The sequence below is a fragment of the Podarcis melisellensis genome (assembly GCF_964234715.1).
Source record: "Podarcis melisellensis genome assembly, chromosome: 14".
Taxonomy (NCBI): Eukaryota; Metazoa; Chordata; class Lepidosauria; order Squamata; family Lacertidae; genus Podarcis; species Podarcis melisellensis.
This window is the reverse complement of record NC_138546.1, coordinates 2,028,351-2,055,019: the sequence shown is the minus strand read 5'-3', so window position 1 is coordinate 2,055,019 and position 26,669 is coordinate 2,028,351. Positions and strand designations below refer to the sequence as shown.

The following is a 26,669-nucleotide window of genomic DNA, read 5'->3' as shown; positions in this document are numbered from 1 at the left end:
CTATGGCTAAGTCTCTGTGCACTTAAAAGGACGTTTCCCTATACTATGGGATGCCATTGTTACTCTCTGAATAAGTTGTGGATGTGCTGGATAAGATGGAGGCCCATGTAGTCCACCATTCTGGCGGCAACAGTGGCTGACCAGATTCCCCTGAGAAACCGTGACTAGAGCATGAAGCTGCCCTGAGCATATGTTCCCCAAAATGTTTTCAAACTGATCAAACTCTTTATTAAAAGCCACCTGTTTCCCCCAGGTTGGCAATTTTTATTGTAAGCTCCTCGCAGCAGGAATCTATACTCCATCAAAGGCTACTTGCCACAATGGCTATGCTCGGCCTCCATAGTTGGAGGCAGCAATGTCTCTGAATATCAGTTGCTGGAAACCACAGGAGGAGGAGAGAGAACTCTTGTGCTTGAATCCTGCTTTTGCTAGTCTCCCATGGACATCTGGTGGCTACTGTTAAGAAGAGGACTCTGGAATAGACGGGCCATTGGTCAGACCCAGCAGGTTCTGCTTATGTTCTTGATAACAATACATTTAAAAGAGTATCCACCACCACCATGCCCTGTTGCAGCAAATTCATTTGGGTAACACAGTCTAGTTTAAATCAGTTCGACTGAAGTGGTGGCCCGCAGACTGGTGCATGTTTATCAGACATCGGCCGCTGGTCCCCAGTGACTCTCCAAAGGCCCAGGGGTTGGGGGTTTTTTGGGGGGGGGGACTCTTCAGGGACAAAATATGGTACCAGTTCCTGGCACATTGTGGGAGCGAACCACATCAGATAGCTTGAGAAGCACCAGTTTAAACGATTCTACTTTCTTGCCCTAAAAACGGGCTACTTTCACCAGCAGCAACCTATAGAAAAATCGTCACCACCACAATCATCCTTCCTGCTCCTATATGAAAAGTAAACTTGAGAATTTCAGCTCTTTGAGAAATTAGAGGGAAACTGGACTGAAACTCATTTGCAAAAAAAAAAAAAAGGGATGTGGCGGCACAATAGAGGCTCAATTCTGGGACAATTGCAGAATCAATGAGAGACATGCTGAAATTCAGCCATCAATTCATCTCACTTTCTTTGAATCATTCACACATTGACTAGCTCTTGACTATCAATCTAGATAGCAAGCTGTAAAAAAGACTCCTTTCTCTCCTTTGTGTAAATGGCTCTTCATTAGGGGGTGGGGGTCCTTTCTATAAACTGAGGGAGGCTTCATGGATTAGAAAACTCTAAGTATGAATGCTTATTTCTTACAAGCAAGAAAGAAGCATCAGGGTGCCCCAGCAATCTAGTGTCTGCCAAAAGACACACGCAACTTAGCGCACCCAGGGATGGGAGGTGAATTTGTTCAGGTTCCATTTTAGCATGAACTTACCAAATTCACACTGCTCAAACCAATATGCAAACTGAGGCACAGTTCTCCCTTGCAAAGCTCACCTTTCTCTGAGTCTCACCATGCAGTTCTCCACCTACAGAGTGTGTATAAACATGCATCATAAAAATGAATGTATTAGCGAAAGGTGCATGCAAAAAATGTGTATGTTGGTGAAAATTACAAACAAAATTGCATTATGCTAGGGGGAAACAGCTTGCAAAAATGCATACAAGTTTTCATATTGATCTTTCCTTTTTTTTAAAAAAAAAAAGGCAAACGTAAGCAGAAATGGGGCAAATTAAATTTAAGATTGGAAAATGGAGAATCTGAGAGAAGCCAGCATTAACGGATTCTTCTTCTTTGGGAGAAGGCTTGGGGGGGGGGGAATGTGCAGCTTTCCTAGCTTGGCAATTCTGAGAGAGAAAACAGTGGTGATGTGTAGCTGAGGGAAATTTAAAGACAACCCTAACTGTACATTTGTGGAAGGCAGTGAAAAAGAAAAAGAGAGCAGGATCCCAGCCTGCCAAGAGTCATTGATCACCTGCTTCAGAGCCTCTGAAGGAAAAGATGAGCGTGGCCAAGCGCCCGTTCTCAGGTGAATTTCTCTGTCACCCTGGGTTGACTGTTCCTGCCATCGGCAAGGTGCTTGTGTCCATGTTAGAGATGGGCATTAATCTCTGGCTTTCTCAACTTTAACCCTCTGCTCCAAACTCTCAGAAAGCTACATTTCAGGGGGGTGCAAAAAAAAAGTTGGTGCGCAGCATGTTCCAGGCATACATCATGTGTCTAATCTTTGGGGGCTGACAAGGCAGGGACTGATGAGAAAATGTCACTGAGGCTGCTTAGGAGAAGATGCCCTCCTCTCCACATCAGTCTCTCCAGGGGATGGCAGTACCGAATCGCTGGTGCATGCCCTTCTGGTTTGCACCCTTTATAAAGACTTGAGGAATGAGATTATCACCCCTCTTTTATTGTCCATTCCGGGCCGCCCAGCTACTGCCACAGTGTCCTTTCTCTTGGCCAGATCAAGATGAGCAGGTGACAGCAAAGTTTGCAAGGTTTTTAGCTGGGGCAATCAGAATAAGGTCCACTATTTGACTATTTTTCAGCAGGCGGCAAATAGAGTACAGTGAAGGCACCTGCCTGATGTCAATAGGCAGGGAGTTCCAAAGTTCAGGTGCTGCCACACAAAAATATCAACTTCAAAATGGCAGGTGCTGGAGACGGAAGCCAGGATATTCTGTTCTATGATTAAATGGTCTGAAAAATGTTCCAGACTAATGAATGGGCTGTGCCACTAAGACCCTTTGCACCCCACCCCAGGGAACCCCTTTTCCAAATTGACCTCTCTGCTGTACATCTACCATGGAACCCCAGTTCAGTCTGGGAGATGGTCTGGAGATCGACCTTTCCCACCCTGGTGCCCTCCAGGTCAACGGTCAGGGATGATGGGAGCCAGGAGTTCAGCAGCATCCGAAGGGCACGACATTGGCTGATCAGATCATTGGCTGACCAGATCAAAAGCATTTAATTAATTTTTTTTTTCACAGCCCTTTTGGGGTTGGTCAGGAGCAGCTCTCTGATTCCCATGGCTGCAGGGCAATTGAATTCATATATATCTCTGTGCACCCATTCTTTAATCAGAATCAAAGGTCAGCAAACTTTTTCAGCAGGGGGCCAGTCCACTGTCCCTCAGACCTTGGGGGGGTGGACTATATTGGGGGAGGGATGAACGAATTCCTATGCCCCAGAAATAACCCAGAGATGCATTTTAAATAAAAGCACACATGTAAAAACACGCTGATTCCTGGACCATCGGTGGACCGGATTTAGAAGGTGATGGGGCCGGGTCTGGCCCCTGGGCCTTAGGTTGCCTACCCATGGTCCAGATCCTTCAGTGATGTCTCCGCTGCTTCTCCTTGAGCATCACCACCTGGGATCAGGAGTACCAGACGACATCTCCCCCCCCCATAGAATCATAAAGTTGGAAAGGACCACGAGGATCATCTAGTCCCACCCCCTGCAGTAGAGGAATCTTTTGCCCACAGCCAGAGATCCAGAGTCTCGTGCTCTACCAACTAAGCTGTCCCAGCTCAGTCCTACATGGATTGGAAACGGTCCATGCAATTGCCAGCTCATTTCGACCTGAACTCTAGCTACGTGGAATAGTTGTGCCAGGATAGGGATGTGCCAGTTGTGCCAGGATAGGGATGCTAGCATATGGTAGGAACAAATCTGAGGTCCTGGGCAGGGCTGTCTTAAGCATATGCGGTGCCGGAGTACAAAGATCCTCCTGGCACCCCACCCACCCTCGTTGCCCAGTCCCAGGCACACAGGAGGGTGGAGCCAGCCAGCTGCCTCAGCATCTTCCTGGCTCTGTCGCCCCCAACCTCGTGGTGCAGAGCCGCCCGCAGCAGAAGAGCCCCCACGGTGCTCCGATGGACGGGCAGACTCTTCCCTGCACTCAACTCTCAGGCTCCGGACTGTCGGCCTGGTGCCCCTGAGAGCCCCACGCCCAGGTGCCCCGCACCCCTAGCGCCCATGGGTAAGACGGCCCTGGTCCTGGGGTGGAGGGATGTGAGGAGGACAGTGGCCAGTGGTCTGGGATGATGGGAGTCCAACAAGATCTGTCTGGCTACAGCTGCACTTCTGTTCCCTGCTGAAAAATGTAACCCTGACCTTCGTATACTTAGGTTGCTTCTTTGGAGTCAGTGGCAGTGCTCATGTTCCTTCTGCAACAGTTCTGAACCGCAGCCGCGGTCTCCTTTTTTGCATGTGTGCACAAGTTCTGCATAGATTTGCCCCATGTCTCCCATTCCACCACGGAGCGCACAGCAGAGGCAACCCCTTTCTGGCATCAGCCTCCTCCTGTGTTTGTGCCTGGGGGGGTGTCTGGGACCGCCAATTGATTTCCTGCCTTTGCACTCTCTGCTCTCTTGGCACTGCTACAAAGCCACGGTTAGAGATTCCTTTATATATGTATAAAAAAAGAATTAATTAATTGTACGGCTTGCTCTTTTTCTGCTATTTGCTCTTCCTTTCTCTTGAGTGATTCATCAAGGGGGTTGTGACTGGAAGGTAAAGCAAATCCTTCTCCAAGTATCAACCAGATACAAAGAGAAAAAAGCTGTGCCGTATCCCCAAGCAGAAGACGAGAGCATCCCCAAAAATGGCGCCTCTTTGCTTGCCAACAACATCATTTAGGCCCTCGGGGTTCTTTGCTGCACCTGTTCCACTTGATAACCGGCACCTAAAGCCACAGGAAAAATGCCACACCAAGCCCTGTTTGCATATGTGTGACAGCAAGGGATTAGCAGGGAGCGCATAGCTTGGAATTGCCAGTGCCTTTTGGATATGAGAGGCCATTAATTCCTCCATGTCTAACATAGATATGCTTGTACTTCTGGGGTTTCTGCCCCTCCCCACGCCATGATTTAAGCGAATGCTTTGGAGTCCCCAATGATTTCTTAAGAATTGTTAAGCTGTTGTTGTTTTTGAACACACTGTCAGGTTAGCATAAATGGCTGGTTCTGTACAGAAATGTGAATTTCATTTTCTCAGTACAGTAATACCTCGGGTTACAGATGCTTCAGGTTGCGTTTTTCAGCTTACGGACCCGCCGAAACCGGGAAGTACCAGAACGGGTTATTTCCGGCTTTCGGGGGTCGCACATGCACAGCAGCCCTAACTCGCGCTTTGTGCATGCGCAGAAGTGCCGAATCGCAATCCGCACATCCGCAGACACGCCACTGTGGGTTGCGAATGCTGCAGGTCATGAACGTGCATCCCACACAGATCACGTTCGCAACCCAAGCATCCACTGTAGATCCACTTGGATGTGGGTTTCCAGCTGGTGCCTTGTGACCCACAACACAGTCGTGGCCGGGCCCAGATCAGAATTCCAGGAACAAGAGGGTCTGCAGCGCTTCTGTTGGCTTCTGTGGGTTTTCAACAGAGCTTCAGCACCATGAAATATAGGGCACCTGTGAAATTCTATGGCACTGGTGAATTTCATTTCATAGTGACGTCCCTTTAAAATCCAGGACTTCCTCTAAGATTTTGCTGTGATTCCTACATTGCAGGGGGTTGGACTAGATGACCATTTGACCCTCACGGAGGGGAGGGCTCTCAGTGGCTACTTGCCACAGTGACTAAGTGCTGCCTCCACAGATGCTTCTGAATCCCAATTTCTAGAAACCACAGGAAGGGAGAGGGTCCACTACTGAGGAGCTTCACGGCCAAGTGGGGGATTTGAATTCCCAATTCCTAGTCCTCTTTAATCCACAGAACACCCCTGTGAGGTAGATTGGGCAGAGAGAGGCAGTGACTGGCCTCCAGTGTCACTCAGTGAGCTTCATGGCTGAGTGGGATTTGAACCCTGGTCTCCTAAATCCCAGCCAGACACTTTGGATTTTGCATTTGTATGTTATTCTGTGTGAACCGCCTGGGGGGGGGCGCAGTTTGGGCTTAAAGGTGGCATATAAATAAACAAGAACATAACTCTAACCACTAATAGAGTGCAGCGGGTCCATGCCTAACCTCTGTAGACATAGCCAGGCCCCAAACACATTACACCCCCCAGAGCAGGGGCAGAGAACTTCTACATGTCATTAAGCTTTTGCCAGTTTTCTGCCAATTTATCTTTGGCCTGTTCCCAGAGTTTATCAGGTTCCTAGTGGCACAAATGCATATGGCCCATGAGAGGGACCTTTTGCCACCCTTTTCTCCCCCAGTGCCTGAATAGGACCAGCATGGTGCAGCCATGAACTCACCTGCTGTCTGCAGTTATTTTTCCAGTGAGATCCACAAGAGACTTTTCTAGCTAGAGGGATTCCGTTTATGAAGCAACATTCATTTGTGCTCTCTTGAGCAACAGACACCTTTGGAAAGGCAATAGTCATTAACAGATTTTCTTAAAGTTTATACAGTCAAACCTCAGTTCCCCAATGCCTCCATTTTGGAACATTTTGGCTACCGAACGTCAAAAACCCGGACATTCGGCTTCCAGTTTTTGAACGTTCCTCGGAACCCGAATGTCCAACACGGCTTCTGATCTTCAAAAAGCCTAGCTGTCAGCCAGTCGGAAGCTGCACCTCAGAATTCGAACGTTTTGGAAGTCAAACGTGCTTCTGGAACAGATTATGTTCAACTTCCGAGGTTCCACGGTATACCGCTTGATTCTAAAAAAAAAACAAAACTCACCTCAAAGCAGTTTACAAAAAAAGATAATCAGATTATCAGTATGTAAAATTACCAATAATGTAAAACTTTTTTTAAAAAAAAGTTAAAATAACAATGGACTAAAAACAGATTAGAACTTGCAACTGCTTTGTAAACCTCTGGGTAGGCTTGTCTAACTAAGAATGATTTTAGCAAGTGTTGTGTCATTATTCCTGTTGTTATTATTAATAATAATGATAATCAGTTTTAATTAAGCACTAGTCTAATGGCTATTCTCCATTTTGCCTCTTGCTTTTTAATTGTCCTATCTTGCAACTGAGTTGCCAGTGGCAGACCTGCAGTAAGAAACCAAAAACAAAAACAAAAAACCACCCCAAACTGCCATCAACTTTATTTATGTTTTGGATTATTAATGCAGCTCATAAAATTCCTCCAGTTAGTTTTGATTGAATTGTTTCTTCTCCTCCTTTTTTTTTTCTTTTTCTTTGGGGTGTGCGATTCTGTCGTTTAATGGAGCGGTAAATAAGAATTTCTGATAATGAGCCCAAGCATCTGTCACAACAACCTGGCTGTGGTTATTAACATTTCCATTAACGGCAGGGTGGGCAGCGATAATACGGAAGCGGCGCAGTTAGAACAAAATAAATAGTTGGTGTCAGGCTGAGTGGGTGTTAATTACTATTTTATTTCGTAACCCCAGAGAGAAGGCGGGAGCGGAAATATATAAATATATAACGACCACGCAGCTGGCGAAGGTCACTGTCCGTGAAGAAAAAGGCCTCAGGAGGAGCAACTAAGGAGGGTTCTCTCGCCTTCCTTGGGTGGCAAACAGTTTATGGCTTCCATTTGCAGCCCGTTAAATGGGTGGGGAGGGAGGAGGCAGCAGCTCTCAAGCACCGTGGGCAGAGGTTATGACAAGACCATCTGCAGGCAGCTTGCTGCTTTCTGGTCTCACTTCGACACCCCGTAAAAGTTAGTTCCTAGCAAAAACGCAAAATAGGCTTAAGTGGGTTTGGAGGAAGCCCCTCAGGCGCCTGGGGTGGCATGCCCAGGGGCAGGGCAAGCCATTCATAGGGCCAGGGCAAGGGAGGGGTGAGATGCCCATAGGGGCAGGGTACACTGCGGGGCCTCTGGAGTCTGCCTGCCTCCTCCCACTCATCTGCCCTACTCGTTTGGGCAGCCTGGAGCCTGTGTGCACCAAAGCCACCACCTCTCTTCCAGAAGAGACACATGGCTTGGGCGCGCTGCAGGTCCTGCAGTAAGTGCTGCCACATTTTGTGACACCCCCCCCCCAGTGGTGACACCCGGGGCGGCCTGCACCTGTTGGGATGCGTCCGGGGAAATGGGGGCAATTGGCAGGCCCCCAGCTGGCTCCAGCCCAGCAGCCGGACAAAGTCCAGTTCTCGGAACAGCATCAAAAACTGCAAGCCTCAGAGACCTTTAGGGACTGAGCATGCAAGCCAGCAGAGATAAGAACTCTTCGCAACAGAAGTAGTGGACAGAGGCATATGTAAGCGTATTTACAAGCATTTATTCAGCATCAGGACAAAGGAAAAACATGTTTGCTTCCCTTCGTGTCCAAGCAAACAGCATAGGCAAAAGCTATATACAATTGAACTTCCCAGCAGACTGTGCTAGAAGTGAACAGACATGTGACATACAACAATTCCACATGCCTGTTCTAAAGGGGGAACAGAACTATATCCTAACAGCACCCACCACCCACCCCTTCCTCTGCCCCTGCCCATGGCCTGGTCTGCATAAAGATGTGCTAGCAGGCCATCCCTCGTGCAAGGAGCAAATGCACCCAAGGAGCAGCTGGTCTTACAGATGCCACACAAGTATCCCAAAGCAGCAGCTTTGATATCTAGCTCCGGATGAGAATACTGTTTCAGACCAGGGCTGCATCTGCTGTGATGGAATTCTCCCCCAGGAAATCACATCCCTGTGCACAGAAAGCTAGCAAGTCAACGGAAAAGCCTAGGCTAGGATTGTGGGGGTTTTCTTTCATTTGGGATGGAAGAACACTTAGCCTCATGCCTCTTAAGTGCTTTTCAATATATATATGATAAAACTTTAGGCTTATTGATAAAAAAACAGAAAAACTATTTTAAAATATTCAAAACCTGCTTAAAACAACAGTAGCTAAACAGTCATAAAGCACATGAAATGTCTGGATAGGTTTGCAAAAACAATAATGTTTTAAGCAGAACCCAAAAAAAGTTCAGCGAAGGCACCTGTCAATAGGCAGGGAGTTCCAAAGTGTAAGTGCTGCCACACTTAAAGATTTATTTCTTGCAAGTGCAGCACAAATATTATGTGGCACTTCTAACTATGCCTATGGGGTAAGGTGATGGTGTAGGTAACCTGGTCCCAAAACGTTAATAGTAACACCTTGAACTTGGACCAGTAGCAAATTGGCAACCAGTGCAGATCTCTGAGCAGAGGTGTTATGTGCTGGCATGGCCTCACTCCTGTCGGCAATTGTGTTGCAGCCTTCTGCGCTGGCTGCAGCTTCAAGTTCAAGGGAAGCCCCACTTGGAGTGCATTGCAGTAATCCGGTCTTGAAGGGTTGGGTGAACTATTGCCTGAAACTGACAAAACACACACAATAAAAACAGAACAGCCAGGCAGAATCCAACCCCCCTATTTGTTATCTCTCCCTGTTGAATGCAAGCCCCCAGCAGAAAGTGTAACAGCTCTTCAGGGGCCGCCCCATGATGCAGACAGCGCTCTCTCTGCATCCTTTAATTCATTCTGAATGCATTGCCTCCTGCTTTTAAAAGCATTCTGCATGCACTTTTGGTGCAGAATGTGTTCGCTGCTTTCAACACTCTGTTTGTTTAAAGGTGTGGGCAAGGTTTCCAAAGACTTTGTAAGAGGCAAGAGCAGCTTCTGGGGAACGCAACTTGTGTGCCTTATTATTATTCTTATTATTTAATTATTATAATTATATCAGGGTGGTTCACAGAATAAAATCACAATCTATAAAATCAAAATAAGAACAATAACGCAATAACTCGCCCCCACCGCAGCCTGAATCCCCCCTCCCAACTCAAGATGCCAGCTCTGACATTCACTTCTCATTCTCCTTCTCTGCCCTCTCTGTTCCCCTCTTCTCTCATCCTCCAGCCCCAGCGATGCCGCCCCAGAACATCCAGATAAGTGCGCTCTCCGCAAGCCAGCTAGAAGTTGCCTGGGACCCTCCGCCAGTCGACAGCCAGAATGGGAATATCCAAGGCTACAAGGCAAGTGCTCTGTGTGTGTGTCCACTACAAATCTTCTTCCTGTTGTTATTAATATTTCCAGCTTCCATAAGACTCGGGCACAGAGATGGGGGCTGGCTATTCTTCTATGCTGCAGTCAGGTCACTTCCCATGTGCATGACCCGGATGCAAGAAGAGAGGCGCCTGCAACAGGCAGCTTGCAGTGACTTAAAATCACAAACAAGATCGGAAAGGAAGTGCACGAGCAACATGCAGATCCCCAATAACTGGTATCTGAGCAATGATGGATTTAGACTCTCCAACAATTAGCTCCAATAAGTGGAATTTTCTCCTCAACCCTCCCAATCCCTTTTTCCTTTTGTGCCTTTTCAGTGGTAAGTCTTTGCACAGGACCTGGAGATTACCATTGCAGTGTGGCACATCTGATCTGGATAATGGCAGAGCGGAGACTGGGGACAGTTCCTCCTTGTCCAGGAAGGGTATGCCAGCTGGTATGCCAGCCCCAGTTGGGGGTGGGGTGGGCACAGCAGCATAGCTAGCTGATCGGGCGCCCAGGGCAGTGCAGGTCTCCTAGGTCCTTAATTAATTATTTCCCAACTTTTCCTCCATGGAGCTTAAGTTGGCATAAATAGGTCTCTACCCTCAATTTATCCTCTCAACACCCCTGTGAGGTAGACTATACCGAGAGGCAGTGACGGGCCCCCAAGGTCATCCAGCGATCTTCACAGCCAAGTGGGGATTCGAACCCAGGCCTCTCCCAGGTCCTAGTCCGATGCTCTAGCCACTTGGCCGTGGCTCTGTTGCAGTTCTGTCACTTTGAGAGGCCACAAGCAGCCTGCTGCTTGCAAGCCCTGCGACTTGGCTGGCGCTCATTGCCTAGCTCATTCCCCCCCCCCCCACCTGTGTGTCAGAGCAGCAAATGGAGCGAAGCTGAGCCAATGGAAATGATCTGGCATCGCCTCTTGGCAGGAGCAAGCTACCTGCTATAACAATTTGTGTGTTTTCCGCTTTTGTTTGTGCACAGGCTGTTCTAATCGCTTGGCTCGTAGCACCAAGGCAGAGTCTTGGCTGGGCTCTCGGGTCAGGCTCCCAGTTTGTGCAGGAGAGGATCAATTAACTGTTACACCCATTTGTGGCTGTCCCACAGCCAAGGTGGGGTTCCTGCTGGGGTGTCGTTAGGGGGATAAGAGAGTGTCTGCAGTTTTTCCACCAGGCACTGAAAAGGCCACAGATGTGGCGTGGTGATGAGAGCAGACCTAGGGGTCCATCTAAGAGAGCATCCTTGTCTCCATGGCAACCAGGTGCATCCTGAGAAGCACACAAGCAGGGTGGCTGGGCAGTAGCCCCACCCTGAGTTGCCCCCTCCCCCACACTGACATGCAGAACCCTTGTGGCTAGTAATTCTTCTTCTTCTTTGGCGATCCCTCGTAGCCGAGTAAGATTGTCTTTCATAAACACAGTTTTAACAATGAGTCCGTAAGTGACTGTGGAGGCCAATTCTGGATCCACACATCCTTCCACAGTGGGGACATTTGTTTCTGGGCGGGAGTTGATCACAGTGTGGATTTGCCAAGCGTGCCTTCCTCTTAGCACGTTTCTCTCTTGCGTCCTGAGTTGAGTGCCTTCAAAGCCCATGACACCTTTGGTAAAGGCTGTTCTCCTTTTGGCTAGTAATAGCCATGGCTAGACCTCTTCTCCTCCATGAATTTGCCTAATCTTATCTTAAAGCTACATCTTGGAAGTTGAATGTTGGAAGATTCAGGACAGCAATTCACACAGTGCATAGTTGAGCTGTGCAACTCACTCGCACAATAAGTGATGATAGCCACCAGCTTGGATGGCTTTAGAGGAGGATTGGACAAATTCCCAGAGGAGAGGACTATGAATGGTGACTAGCAATGGTGATTCCACAGTTGGAGGCAGCAAAGCTTCTGAATATCAGTTGCTGAAAACCACAGGTGGGAGAGCGCATGTGGTTGGCCACTGTGAGAACAGGAGGCTGGACTAGATGGGGCATTGGACGGATCCAGCAGGGCTCTTCTGGTGTTCTTACGTTAACTTGCAGCAAGAATTCCATAGATCAGTTACGCCTTTTGCCTGGCCTGAATCTCTTGCTTCTCAGTTTCAATAGATGACCCCAATCATTATGGGATGAGAGAGGGAGGAAGACACTTCTCTCCTGCTTTCTACCTTTCCATTTCCTTCAAACTATGTCGAATTTTATTTGCTCCTTACCGGAAGTCCAATGGACACAGCAAAGAGAGAGAAAGAGGTTCAAAAATCATTAATTTATAACATGTTATGGGGGGTGAGTTAGAGGCAGCAGAGGAACAGATGGCAACTTTAGAGAGGCAAGGTAAAAATCCACATTAAGTAACCCCTTGTCTTCCAATTAGGTTTACTACTGGCAGGAGGAGAGTCAGAATGACACGGAAAAAGTGAAGGTCCTTTTCCACCCAGAGACAAGCATTCGGCTGAAGAACCTCACCAGTTACTCTAAGTACTTGATCTGCATCTCTGCTTTCAACGCAGCAGGCGATGGGCCAAAGAGCAGCCCTGGGCAAGGCAGGACCCACCAGGCGGGTAAGGATGCCACTGCCATGTACGAAGCATGGTGAAGCCGGAACCTCTATTGCCTGACCTCCAACTCTGTGTGTTCCCCTCTGGGTTTTAAATAGAAGGCTGCCAAAGCCACACATCCTTGGAATGTCATAACAACCAGACAGAAGGATGAAGCCTGCCTCAATAACCCAGGACCTTTTCCAGAATGTCTAACTCCTGCCCTGTCCTCAAAGCCGAATGCTCTCCGATATTACACAGCATTTTGGGGGGCATTTAACCAACTACTTCTGATGTCCCATTGCACATGGGCAATGGGACATCAGAAGCCTCCTCAAGCTTCCTTTGCCAATCCGCTGCCCACCAGTGGCTAGGACAGATGGGAATTCTCGGTCAATACTTATGGAAGCCACAAGATTGGCAAAGGCTGCCTTAGAGCTATACACCCGTCATTCCAGACACCCGTTCTACGTGCAGTGGGGGGTTGAGATCACATTGATCTGACATCCACTCTTAGGCCTTCATAATTTTTGCACAGATTGAGGCTACACATGTCAAACATGTAGCAGACTGTGCCAGAGCACTTCTGATCAAACCCACCCACAGCCCACAACAATAAACATTTATACTGCTACAGCTCTGCCTGCATTGTTGTTGTTGTTTAGTCATTTAATCATGTCCAACTCTTCATGACCCCATGGACCAGAGCAAGCCAGGCACTCAGGTCTTCCACTGCCTCCCGTAGTTTGGTCAAACTCATGTTGGTAGCTGCGAGAACACTGTCCAACCATCTCATCCTCTGTCATCCCCTTCTCCTTGTGCCCTCCATCTTTCCCAACATCAGGGTCTTTTCCAAGGACTCTTCTCTTCTCATGAGGTGGCCAAAGTACTGGAGCCTCAGCTTCTGCCTGCATAAGGCTCCTTATTTATTTATTTTCCTTCTAAGACAGCAGAGAGGAAACCTGTGGCTCTCCAGATGTCATGAACTACAACTCCCATCATTCCTGACTATGGGCTTTGTTGGTCTAGGGCAGATGGGAGCTGTGGTCCAAGGAATTCGGGAGAGCTGTTGTCCCCCCCCCCCCCCACTGTTCTGAGGCCTCCAAATACAGAAAGGGAGCAAGGTTTTTAGACTTTTAGATGTCAAGCACTGAACAGTCGCAAGGCAGTTTCACTTGGCAAGTGAGATTAATGGATTTTTTATAAAAAAAAGAGGTGGTGCTTTGGGATCTTCTAACTAAAATTACTGCTGCAAAGGCACTGAAGCAGACTAGACTACAAAGAGGATTCTGCCGTAGGCCATGTTCCCATCTGACATGCCACAGACACGGCCGTGTATGCTGGTTTAGTTCATGTCCATCTTTTATCTACCCCCCAAACCATCTTTGATCCAAACTGAGAAAAAGAACGACCAGTAATGTGTGCGCAGCCGTAGATTATGAGCAATGTAATGGGCTGGAAGGGGAGCTGCCATCTTCCTGCCCCTAAGTGTTTCTGCTGATGTTCATCTGTCTTTCAGCTCCAAGTGTCCCCAGCTTCCTGGCTTTCTCAGAAATCACTTGCTCCACCGTCAACGTGTCTTGGGGGGAGCCAGCTGCAGCCAATGGCCTTCTTCAGGGTTACCGGGTGATCTATGAGCCTTTGGCCCCAGTGCAAGGTAAGAGTGCCTGGGAGAGATCAGTGTGCCCAAATGGGGAACACTGCACATTGCAGTTGTGTGTCTCGTCTCACAATATACAGTATGTGTCCACCCACCCCTTTGTACATCTCCATTAACTGTGGTTTGCCATGACCTCATGGATGGAGAAACATGCATTCAAAAGAGTTGATTCAGCTTTAATTTTTCATTGTATCTCTCTCTGTATTCCCCCCCCCCCATTTCCAGAGACCCCCAAAGAAGTGGGGGCCCACCCTGAGTTCTTTTCTGTTGAGATTTTTTCTGCTCAGGTGACTTTCACTTGCAGTCCCTGTTTATGGATTCTTGAATGTTTATGAGATGTTGCTTTTAACCTGAGTCACAAATGGCAACAAAGAACCCTGCAGCTGTTTTTCACAGCTTGCTCTAAAACAGCTTGAAATGTGCATTATTTGGCGGGGGGGGGGAGGTCTTATTCATCTCTAATTTCTCTGATCAGTTAAATAACACCCCCTCCGGAGACACTGGGTAATGTCCAGTGTGATTTTCCTCTGTTGCGGCATTTGAACAATAATATGTCTCTGAATTAAAATATTAATTAGAAAGAAAATTTGAACTAGACTTGTTTCTTTTCTTTCTTTCTTTAGATTTAGCCAATAAAAGCTGAGATAAATATCTTTAATATAACATAGTAATAAACTAAAGAGATGGATGATAGCACGGCGGATGTAATGCGCTCTGAGAAGTTTGATCCAACCAGCTTCTGTCAGATTTTAAATGAACTCTTGTGTTGTCCAAGGAGTTTGACACTTTTCGGGAAACTTTGAATATAACACAGCAGTCAGGAAGGCAAATGTAATATGGGGGGGGGAGGATTTTTCAAGAGACTGAAAATATTTCTTTTTAAAGAAACTACTATTATGCCACTCTTAAAATCACCTTTAAAACTCCAGGCAACTGGCCTTCTCAACAGCTCTTCCCCACTGCAGGGAGGTGGGACCGATTCAGATGGTCCGCCCCCACCACTTATTGGATCCAAATGGTTTCCAAAGAGTGGTAGGAGATGTTTTATTCCATGTAGATGGCCTTCCAGCTGATTCCCTGGTGTCCTGCTAGAATGCGGAGTTAACCAGGGCTATTGACTTCCCTCTCCAATTGCATGGATGGCCCTGTGATTTTCCCTGGAGCTGATGGCGATGAAACAATTGCTAAGACAGCTAGAGTGCCTGTGGAGGAAAACTCATTCTGAATTGGACTGAACACAGGTTAGAGCTCAACGTTGAGCCCACCAAGTGGCGATAGCGACGGTGAAGAGGGCCTTCTTTGCCGCCTGTATTGCATCTGCAGAAAATAAATGTAGCCTATAGACCTTAAGCTCTCAGGCTTAAAATCTAAAACACTAGAGACATTCCAGAAGGAGAAAAGATGCTTAGACACAAGAATCAAGGCTGTGTGCACACAGAAGTTTAGAATGGATAGAGTGCTTCCTCCTTGAGCACATTTTTCATGTCCCCCACATGGCATTGTCCTCATCCAAGTTGCAACCTGCTCTTTCCACCCATTTATTTCAGATTTTCGCAATCCATGGATACTGCAATTTGCCCAACTGTGGACATACTGAAGCACATTGTGGGGGCAGTTTGATTTGGTTTTTTGACATGAGTGGTGATGTTTTGCTGGGGGCTGGAACTGAGGGAGGGTGGGGAACTACTCATTGAGGAGAGAGGATGGCAGCACGGAGTGTGACTTCATCACACCATTCCACACCCACTAGAGTGGACGGGACACACATAGACTACATTCACACGACAGTTTATTCCATTTCTATGATGTTTCCCTGTTAATTTCTCCATTGCCTTTGGGCTTCTGCGCGACGTAACAGCAGCTTTTAGAAAACTATTGGAAAATAGCACATGTCTAGTGCTCATTTCCATGTTCTTTGATTTTTAAAAAATCCTTTTGCAGCCACCTTAACCCAGAAAATCACAGAATTGAAGTGATGAAATCTGAGTTGGTATTCACAAGGGACACACAATAATAGTTCAGCCATCAAAGACCAAGGAAAAGAGGTGGCCATCTAAAGCTATCAAGAGATGGGCACCTGACTCTTCCCTATAGGGAGGGAATTCCACAGCTTTGGAAGTCATTGCAGAGAAGGCTGTATTCAAGTTATCAGCCCCACACCTTCAATAGCACCCTAAGAAGAAATCTCCTGCTGCAGATCATAACAGCTTGACTGGCACATAGGGAGGAGGTTCTCCTGCAGGTATTTAGGGCCCAAGTCATTTAGGGCTCCAAACACCAAGGTGAGCACCTTGTACTGTGCTCTGAAGCAAAGAGACAGCTCGAACAGGCTCCATGCTCATCCTAACAGATGCTCCAGGCGGGACCCAAGGCTGCAACTCAGTGTGGCAGGTCTTAACATTCTTGTGTTTTCGTATTATCCCTTTATACTCATTCCTCACTGAAAGGCCAGACTCCAACACAGCACCTACCTGTGGGAAATGTTAACACAACTACGTCAGTGGGTTATGCATCTGAATTATTCACAGGCAAATTCAAACAAAAATCCTTGGGGGGGACTTACCTAGGCTCCATTCACCTTCCTCTTCCACGGGGGTGGGTGGGGGGTTAAATTGAACATGAATAAATTAATCCAATCTGAAAGGTCAGAAGATTTTCACTCCTGTTGCTTTGCTGTCTATGGATGAGGCATTGGTCAACAGAGGTTTGGCCTGGTGAATTTATTTCCCCCCGGAGTGATTTGAAAGAATGATTGGCCCAGAGGCCCCAGGTGAAGACAAGCTGGGTTGAATGAGCTACTGCTTACAATCCCCTAAACTCACCTCTTTCCTCCATCCTAATGTAATTAGTGAGGTAGTCTCCAGCCTCTTGGTAATTTCCCAATTGTGCTGTAAGATTTTTTCCCCCTCCCCTTCTTGGTGCCCACTTATCAAGCTTAAAGTCTAATTACACTTATCTGTGCTGAAAATTGGCCATTATCGCTCCTTAAATTCCCACTAATTGTAAGAAATACTTCCTTAGCAAATGGCTAGATAATTTTCACTGGTAATCTAGACAGGATAAGCTCCACTGCTCCACTGCCTTCCTCTTTTCTTGTTAACACATTTAACACTCTTGTCTTATTTTTTATTTTTTTCCCCCGCCCCCCATCTGGATGGCTCCGTTCCAGGGGTGAGCAAAGTGGTGACCGTGGGTATCAATGGGAATTGGCAGCGGTGGCTGAAAGTCAGAGACCTCACCAAGGGCATGACCTACTTGTTCCGAGTACAAGCCAAGACCATCACCTATGGGCCAGAGCTGCAAGCCAACATCACAGCTGGGCCAGCAGAGGGTAAGTGAGACATGAGGAATGTGCCAAGGCGAGGGAGGCAAGAGGGGGGAGGACCAAACAGAGCCCATTGCATTAACGCAGCACCCAGCAGCAAGGAAGGTGTTCAAAAGGCATTTTCAAGCCAGGGGAAAGTTAAGCAGCAAGGCATGATTTCATGTCCTCATTCACGGACAGTGGCAATGTCCAGGTGTCTCTACATAAGAGGCCTCAGCCCACAGACTGGTTGGGGGGAACCGTACCACATGGGTCATTTCCCCCAAACTGAACCCAACTGACAATCGACTTGTGTTACTGGTCCTCACTCTATTGTGGCTTTTGGATTCATCCCTCCACCCCCACCCCCCCGCAAAAAAATCCTGAATTCCACAACCCGTATAAATTAGGCAAATTTGCATATTTTGTATTAATACTGGCTTATTCTTATTCTTATTATTTTTGCATATTCTGGCACTGCTACTAACAAAGATGGCAGATCTAAGTAGGGTTCTGAATCCCTGCCACTGAAAATTGGAGGAAAATTAACAAATAAATCCTCCAGCTTTCTGGCTCCTGGCCTCTCAACAGTTATCCTGCACATTCAATCAAATCTTTGTAGCTGTAAAGGCTTGGAAATGACCTGGCCCCTTTTTCTAAGGGAGTCTGAGTTTCTCAGGAGACCATTTGGCAGAGATGGGCAGTGGCCTTCATGAAACACCAGTCCAGGCTCCACAGTGCAGTTGTCTTCCCACAGTGAACACAGGGTTGTCCTGCCTGCTCATGGCATGACCCAGCCTGGGTGGTGCAGAGCCTGTTAATGGGAGAGTTGAGAACAGAGTAGCTGCACCAGATAACTCTCTTCTTGAAAGAGGCATCTATTTGCCAGAGGCTTCCTGATTTTTCATCTCTCCAAAGTGATCGACCACATGGTAGAAATAGCTGTTCCTTTCACCCTGCCTCATGCTTGCTCTTTCCATTCCACCCCTCCCTATAGGCTCTCCGGGTTCCCCTCAGCACGTGCTGGTTTCAAAAACAGCCTCTGGACTGACTTTATACTGGACTGAGGGAGTTCCAGGAAGCCGACCCACGACTGGCTACATCATAGAAACCAGACCGTCAGGTAGGCCATAGAAATGGAGAAAGAGAGTGTGCAGATCATCTGATCCCTAAAAAACATGGTCTGGGGTAGGGTGGGGGCACGGAAGACGGGAGGGGGGAAAGTTGGGGAGGGGGCAATATTTTATCACATTTTGATAAGCTCCAAAACATTGACATTTGGATGATTTCTCCTTTCACACTTGACCCCACACATCCTCTGGGGTGAGATTCAGGGCTTACCCACCCTGCTTCTTGTGCCACTGCTTTTCCTCAGAGAAAGCTGCTCTTTAATGTTCAGTTGGAACAACCGGAAATTCAGGTTTTCTCCAGATGGATGTTTGCTTCAATTTAGCACAAAGAGTGAGTTTCCCCGGGAAAAGGAGCAGGGCAAGGGGAAAACCCCTCAGACCCGTGCTTTTCAGCACATGGCAATTGGCAGTGTGGACGAGCCATCACTTTGGCCTGCCTCCTGCTAGGAGGACAGCACCTTAGCTGCAACCATTTGGAATAGCTCCTCTCCTGGCTTGGAGTCACGATTCCTTCCTGCTCAGGGCAGATTCTCATGAGTTGCAAGGGAGGCTAAGTGCCAGCCCTGACTTGCAGGTCTTTAGGTGACATAACTCAGGAAGAAGGAATAAAAGGTTTCTCATTGGCTACCAGCCTTGGTGACTCTGCTCTGTCTCCACAGTTGGAGGCAGCAATGCTTCTGAATGCCAGTGGCTGGAAACCACAGGAGGGGAGCGGGCTTTTGTGCTCGGATCCTGCATGTGGGTTTCCCAATGAGGCATCTGGTTGGCCACTGTGAGAACAGGATGCTGGACTAGATGGGCCAGTGGCGGATCTGGCATGGCTCTTCTTGTGTTCTCCTTGCTCAGTTTTCAATCATTTCAACAAGGTTTGCAAAGGAGAAGGTTCTGCTGGACCAGAGCCCAGGCCACCCATGAGGCGAGGTCAGGCAGTTGCCTCAGGCAGCAGATGTGGCCTCCTCTGCCGCCTCTTCTGCGCCTACCTGCCCTCCTTGCTGCCCTCCACCTTTCCATGAACAGCTATGGTGGTGGGCAGAAACAGAGGAGAAGGAAGAGGCATTTCCTGTTTAGCCCAAAGCAACAAAACGTCCTGGGCTGGGCCTTCCATCATCTGCAAGGTCTTGACAGCTTCCTCCGGCCCCCTTGGGTCATATCCATTGTTCAACGCTGTATCCATTCTCTGTGCCAGACCTGCTGGTATGTCGTGCGTCGTCTCACTTGGAGACAGTTGAGAGAGTCCTTCCAGTGAGGTTCTCAGTTACATTAGCACAGCTTTGTGCAGCCTGGACCCACTCCACTGCATCTGCAAACAGATTGGGCGAGGAGTGCATAGAAAGAGAGAGCCCCTCGCTGGGCCTAACAACTGAGTCTCTTAATTCTCCCACAGATTATTTTAATCCCGTTCATGCCGCCATAATAAACGAACGAGGCTGTTTGTGCGCTGGGATTCCTATTCTTCCTTTCAGGCAGAATCTGCAGAGAGCGTGAAATGCGATCCAGGCAAGGGGAGGATAATAATTGGATCTCTGGCTTATTTCACACATGTTTCGGCTTCATTAAAACGTTCTGCATCTCGCTCAGTTTTGCCCCTCCTGTGCTTTTGTGTAGAGTTTTTCTCTCTCTCTCCGAGTTCAGAGCTCAGCTGGAGAGAAGAGGCAACGGTTCTCCTCCCTGAGTCACTGCTCTACAACTAACTCTGGAGATTATGCTGCACCTTTGCTGCATCTTTGCTCCTGGACAGCGATGTGTTGCCCTGAGCGGGAGGCAAATGGCTGACCCAGACCAGCTCTCTGTGTGTATAAAACCCCAGAGGGGGGAAGGACCTCTGTGTTTGTGCAACCACAATCAAGGCGTCTTAATAGGCAAATGAAAAGCGTGAGCACTTTGTCAATATTTAAACAACTTACCATTACCTTAGGGTTCCACATCTCAGCTGTCATCTATTATAGGCCTCATTACCCTAAACGTTAAATGCTGCATTCTCTCTTTTTTTTCCTCCTCCCAACTGCTGCTGTAGCTCTCAGCCAGGGAACTGAAAATGCACTGCGAAACCATGCTGGGTGTTACCTCCAGTTGCTTCTACCTGACAAGCGTTCAGTGTTTTTCTCACTATCAAAGGGGTCCTTTGCCATACTATTTTTTTTAAAGAAAGCCCTCAAGCTATGCCTATATGCTTGCTTGCTTGCTTGCTTGCTTGCTTGTTTGTTTGTTTGTTTGTTTGAGCTCACCCAACTCCAGAGAATCTGGCTGGGCAAGCATATTTTAAAAGACAGAAAACAAACAGATGAAGGTGTTGTTGTTTTTAAAAAAACCCTCAAACTGAGGTCTGATGGCTCCACCAGAATTTTTTCCTGCTGCTGATTACCAGTCAGCCAAGTAAGAAAACCTTACAGCTGGGGCAGAAGGGGCAATACAGAAGGGCAGGGCCAGATGCAGCCCCCTGAGAAGTACCAGCTGCTCCTGCCCCAGATTGCTGGACCTGCCCCAACAGCTAGAAGGCGCAGGATCAGAACTGCAAGCAATTCTTTACTGCCAATATCCAGCAGTGAAAGGTGACAGTCTCTGATTGCCAATCCAGAAGTAAGGGAATAGAACTGTAGAGTTGAAAGGGACTCAAACCCCTGCAGTGCAGGGTATTGTTGGTTGTGACAACAGGACCAAGAGGTATCGATCCATTGTGGAGGTGGCTAAGGAACCCAGCCAGCAGCCTTCCATTCCACCCAATGGGTTGATGACCATGACCTGCTACAGCTTTTAAAAAAATGCCCTGGCTTTGGTGAGGCTCCAGTGAAGTAGCAACCAAGAGTGCCTGTTGGCACAACCCCCCTATTTCATTGCTTCCACTTATTCCATCTCGAATGTGGATGCAAACCAGCAAGAGCCAGTCAAATGCAAAGTCTCTGCCTCTCTGCCTCATCCCTGTGCCACAACGGCCACCCCCCACCATCCCTGCCTTGTCCCAATCTCTGGCAGCATATCAACAGTTTGCCAGCCTTCGCTTGGCATCTGGTCTGTGCCATAAACTCAGCCTTTCCTTCTTAAAAACAAATTAACGCCGGTTCTTGTCCGGCCCTTCTGGGGCGGCAGGGGGAGCGACATTTACAGCACAGTCTCTCTGACCCCAAAAAGCAGGGCAGGGAAATCCCTGGTGGTGCGTGTGCAAGAGAGGGCTCTCCAGCTGCCCCCATCTCCTGCTCCAGCCTGGCAGGCATCTGTTAGTGGCCTGCACGCCATCAGGTCTAGGAGCCTCTGTGGGTTGACTGGCAGTTTGCTTCAGCCCAGAGCACCTGACTAATTGTCCGTGAAATCGCGCTCTTGTGTCGGGCCGCGTCTGTTCTAACACCTGCAGCTTGTGCGGCGCCTGCCGCTCACCCCCTCCGAAGGATTAAAAAAGCACACAGTGCAGGAGTGCTTCTGAGGCGCCGGGAAAAGAGCGTGAGAACTCCAAAAGAGCCTTTGGGATCAGGCCGGTGGTCCAACTAATCCAGCAGCCTCTTTTTGCCATGGCCAAGCAGATGCCTCAGTGCCAGGAGTAGCCTTCTTCCACCCCCAGGAATCTGTCTAATCCTCTTTTAAAGGCATCCAAGCTGGAGCCATCCTGGGGGGAATAATAATAATAATAATAATAATAATAATAATAATAATAATAATAATAATAATTTATTTGTACCCCGCCCATCTGGCTGGGTTTCCCCAGCCACTCTGGGCGGCTTCCAGCAAAGATGAAAGATACACTAAAATGTCACATATTAAAAACTTCCCTGAACATGGCTGCCTTCAGGTGTCTTCTGAATGTCAGGTAGATGTTTATCGCTTTGACATCTGATGGGAGGGCGTTCCACAGGGCGGGCGCCACTACCGAGAAGGCCCTCTGCCTGGTTCCCTGCAGCTTTGCTTCTCGCAATGAGGGAACCGCCAGAAGGCCCTCGGAGCTGGACCTCAACGAATGAGTTTCATCGTTGCATGAACAAGTCACTTCTTTTATTCCTCCTGGATCTTCCCAACTCCAGCATCCCTGAATGCCCACAAGTTCTACTGTTAGGAGACAGGGAGGAAAATGCTTCTCCATCCATCCACCCTTCCATGCCGGGTGTCATTTTATGAACTTCTATCATGGAAACGGTAGAGTTGGAAGGGAACACGAGGATCATCTAGTCTGACCCCCTGCAATGCAGGAATCTTTTGTCCAGCATGGGGCTCAAACCTAGGACCCTGAGATTAAGAGTCTTGTGCTCTGCCGACGGAGCTATTCCATACAAGGCACGTTGGCTGGGAATCGAACCCGGGTCATCTGCTTGGAAGGCAGCTATGCTCACCACTATGCCACTAACGCTTGTGTCGCTTCTTGCTCACTTTTCTATAAATGAAAAAGTCCCAAATGCTGCAAGCTTTCCTCACAGGGGAGTTGCTTCACCCCCTCGACCCCTTGGCTGCTCTTTTCTGAATTTCCCCCCAGCTCTGTCCTTTCTGTGGTGAGGCCAGGTGGAAGTCATTATTGCCTTCTCTGGCAATGCCTGCGCCTGCTTCGGGATCTGGTAGGAGGTTTAAAGTGTTTTGGCGCAAGATGTGTCTTCCCTCTGACCACCACCCCCACCCCTTCATAGATGACTTGGATGGGCTTAGGAAGCAGCGAGGGATTCATAATGACAGGATTCTTTCCCTCTATCCTGCCCCCACCAGGAAGAAATTTCCCTTTTAGGGTCTTTACATTTCCCCCTTCTTTTGCAAAAATGTGTGTACAGCCTAAGCAAAGTTAGGGAAAGGACAGGTGTTTCAAAAAGCCCACGGCAAGCTGTCCTCTCATAACCCTACAGCCAGCTGCATTGCATCTCACAATACATTACCCAAGAACTGGGTGGAGCAGCTGGGCCGGGGACTCTGTGTGAAAGGCATAGGAAGCGTATTTTCTCCCTGCGTTGATCATAAGCAGCCTTTTATCAGGTTTTTGCATTCTAGGGTTCCCTTATCAAGTTTTGGGAAGGAGGTGCATTGCTTGCAGCCCACAAGTGATCTCTCTGGAATGAAAAATGCAGCCCAACCTCCAGGTCCTATTAACCAAATGGCCTTTTCCCCAAAAAATGTGTTGTTTTCTGACACTTTGAAGCAAACATTTTGAAGGCAGGAGGCTCATTGCAATGGCTTTTGGTTACAGAAAGCCTTGCCGCATTGTGATTAGAGTGTTCCCCTTTAGCCTCAAAAGAAAAGCTGGTGTTTTGGGCATCCATCTGTCTCGAGAGGCAATGGAGTGTGCCTCCAGGGGTGAAGTCAAACTGCCGAATTTGCAGAACTGAAGTGGCCTCTCCGTGGTGCAAGCCTGCGCAGTATGGATGGAGGTCCTGGGTTGCCAGACAACAAGACCCCAGACCCCCCTCTCGGCCTCTCTAGTGTGGTCCAAAGGAAAGCAGAGCAATATGCTTGGCACCAGTTTGGCAGTCAGAGCCCAACAACATCTGGAAGGCCTAAGATAGCAGGGCTAGGAGAGACTCCTCCCCGAGTCTTTGGGAAGCAGTTCCCATTCAGATTAGACAACACAGTGGGCTAGAGATGGGCCTGAAGTATAAGGCAGGCTGGTGATTCAAAGGAAGAAGAGCTGCTATTCTGCATAAAAAGGAGATGGCTGAAGAGATCTCTGGTTGTGGGAAGCACCATTCTCTGAGGTCCAGGCTACTGAGCTAGAAGGAAGCATCATATGAGTGGGGATGCTGCCAGTCAGTGAAGACAATGCTGAGTCAGATGGATCAACGGCCTGACTCAGCATGAGGCTTCCTGTGGGTATATAGGCTGCCTGGGACAGAACCAGACTCTTCCAAGTAGGGAAACCTCAGCAGGTTGACTCTCTAAATGCTTGTGCACACAACTCATTTCAGTGGTTTTGAGAGAAACCTGCAAGAATAGCAGCTCCAGGTCAAGAAAAAGGCCAGCTTGCAAGCAGAACTGGTAGATCTTCTCCAGACAATTGAATTCTCCACCCCCACCTCCATTATGGACCAAGTGGCTGTTGTAATATCCAGGTAACCATGGCAGAAAGCCCTAGTTTAGCAAAAGCAGGTATGCCCAGTCACTTCCTTAATGGGATTCACCAATGGGATCTTGCCTTTATAGAGGGAAGCCACCACCCAGACAGCCCTCAAATTGAAATTCTCAGTATTTACTAACACAGACAGCCTGTTCTATTACACGGATGTGGTGCAGAATGAAATGAAGCTTTTATTTGTTTTTATGTACTGCAAGCTACCGTCTCGGTTGCTGTGTATCTGCCCTCTGACTTTAAATAAAAGTCTAGGCTTTCCTTATTACATTGTAGGATTATTGTTTTTGTTGTTGTTTTAAAGGAAATGTCTTATTTCCCCCTGCCTTGCACACAGTTCCTTTATGGACAAAAATCATACCGTTTAGGCTCTTAGAAACCCGTTTTGTGGGCATTGAATGCATCTTCTGTATAGTAATTCAAGCAGGTTCAGGAAAGAGCAGCCCAACTGATCAAGGGGATGAAGCAACTCCTCTATTACGAAAGGTTGCAGCCTTTGAAATTTTTTGGTTTAGAGAAAAGGCAAGCGAGGAGTGATGGGATAGAAGCTTATAAAATTACGCAGGACATGGAGAAAGCGGTAGAGAAAAGTTCTTCTCCCTCATAACACTAAAACTCATGGGCATCCGGTGAAGATTCAAGACACCAGAAAGAAAGTCCTTCTTCATGCAGCACATAGTTAAACTATGGAACTCTCTGCCACAAGAGGCAGTGTTGGCCATTAAACTGGATGGCTTGAAAAGAGGATTGGACAGATTCGTGGAGGAGGAGGGGGCCATCAAAAGCTAGTAGGGGCTTTGGCTAGGCTTTGCCTCCATAGGCAGTATTGCTTCTGGAATATCAATGACTGGAAGCCATGCAGGGAGTGCTCCTGTGGGGTTTCCCACAGGTGCATGGTTGGCCACTGTGAGAACAGGATGCTGGACTAGATGGGCCAGTGAGCTGATCCAACAGGTTCTTCTCCTGTTCTTAAGCTATCTTGAAGCAAGAATTCCATAAACCAGTTATGCTTTCGTCCCATGAAGCTGAATGTTGGAAGTTTCGGGACAGATTTAAGAGGACTTGTTCACAAAGCGCATAGTTGAACTGTGGACCCCACAGGAGGCAGTGGTGACTACCCACTTGGATTAGGCAAATTCATGGAGGAGAGGGCTGTTGATGGCTACTAGCTTTCCCCCATCTCTTCCAACCTGACCCTTCTAGCTGGAGGTGCCAAGGAATGAACCTGGAGTCTTGGCAAGTGCAAAGGATGGGCTCCACATCATGTGCTGTGTTCCCTCATCAGTTAGGAACACCTGACGCTGGCATATTTCAGTGTGGAGTTGGACGGCCACTTGCATGACTGCACACAATGGGATTTCCTACCCTTGCACATAGGTTATCCTCGTGAACTCTGGGAGTGGAGCTCATCGGTGGTCAGCACTCATGCCATGTTTCTGTGAAAGGTCCAGGAATGCTCCCCCCAACCCCTTTCCTTGCTTCTTTTCTAGACGAAGGGTTGTGGGACCTGTTTGTGAAGGACATTCCCCGTGGTGCCACGTCTTACACAGTCGGCCTGGACAAGCTGAAGCAGGGAGTGAGCTATGAATTCCGGGTGGTGGCTGTGAACGAGTTTGGATACGGAGAGCCCAGCGCTCCTTCCACTGCAGTATCAGGTGGGTAAACTGTGCCAGTGCCTCACCGGGGACTAGGGCAAAGTCTGGTTATTGTGGGTGGTCAACGTCTGGCGACTCCTCCCATTGTAGGATTTGGTCATGGAACCACAGAACCACAGAATCAATGGTCTCATTAGATAGTAAAATTCATGTTAAATTGCTGTTTTAGGGGTTGTTTTTAAAAGTCTGCAATGGATTAATCCATTTTGCATTACTTTCTATGGGAAAGCATGCCTTGGTTTTGGAGCACTTTGGTTTTGGAACGGACTTCCGGAACAGATTAAGTTTGAGAACCAAGGTACCACTGTAATGCAGGGCCCACAATGTGGTGTGATAAGATCTGACTGTCCATGATGCAACTTCTGGAAAGAAGATTAACGGGGGCAATAGACGGGTTGCATCTGAACAGTAGGACACAGTGAGGAGGCCAATGACTAACCCAAATGCTTAGAAAAGAATCCAGATACAGTGCTTCAGGATGAGAACAGAAATCGTGCTCCGGCAGCACAACAGCAGCAGGAGGCCCCATTAGCTAAAGTGGAGCTTCAGGTT

The 26,669-nt window shown here is 48.0% G+C and overlaps 1 protein-coding gene across 6 annotated transcripts in view; it reads left to right on the top strand.

Moving 5' to 3' along the window:
• SDK1 (sidekick cell adhesion molecule 1) overlaps positions 1-26,669 on the top strand; it is a 597,718-nt gene that overhangs the window by 549,923 nt on the left and 21,126 nt on the right. For all 6 annotated transcript variants that reach the window (XM_081889040.1, XM_081889039.1, XM_081889043.1 and 3 more), the window contains 6 exons: positions 9,690-9,805; positions 12,181-12,367; positions 13,863-14,000; positions 17,173-17,334; positions 18,305-18,430; positions 25,953-26,117. In XM_081889040.1, coding sequence (XP_081745166.1) covers positions 9,690-9,805; positions 12,181-12,367; positions 13,863-14,000; positions 17,173-17,334; positions 18,305-18,430; positions 25,953-26,117 — 894 coding nt within the window. The remainder of the gene's footprint in view (positions 1-9,689; positions 9,806-12,180; positions 12,368-13,862; positions 14,001-17,172; positions 17,335-18,304; positions 18,431-25,952; positions 26,118-26,669) is intronic.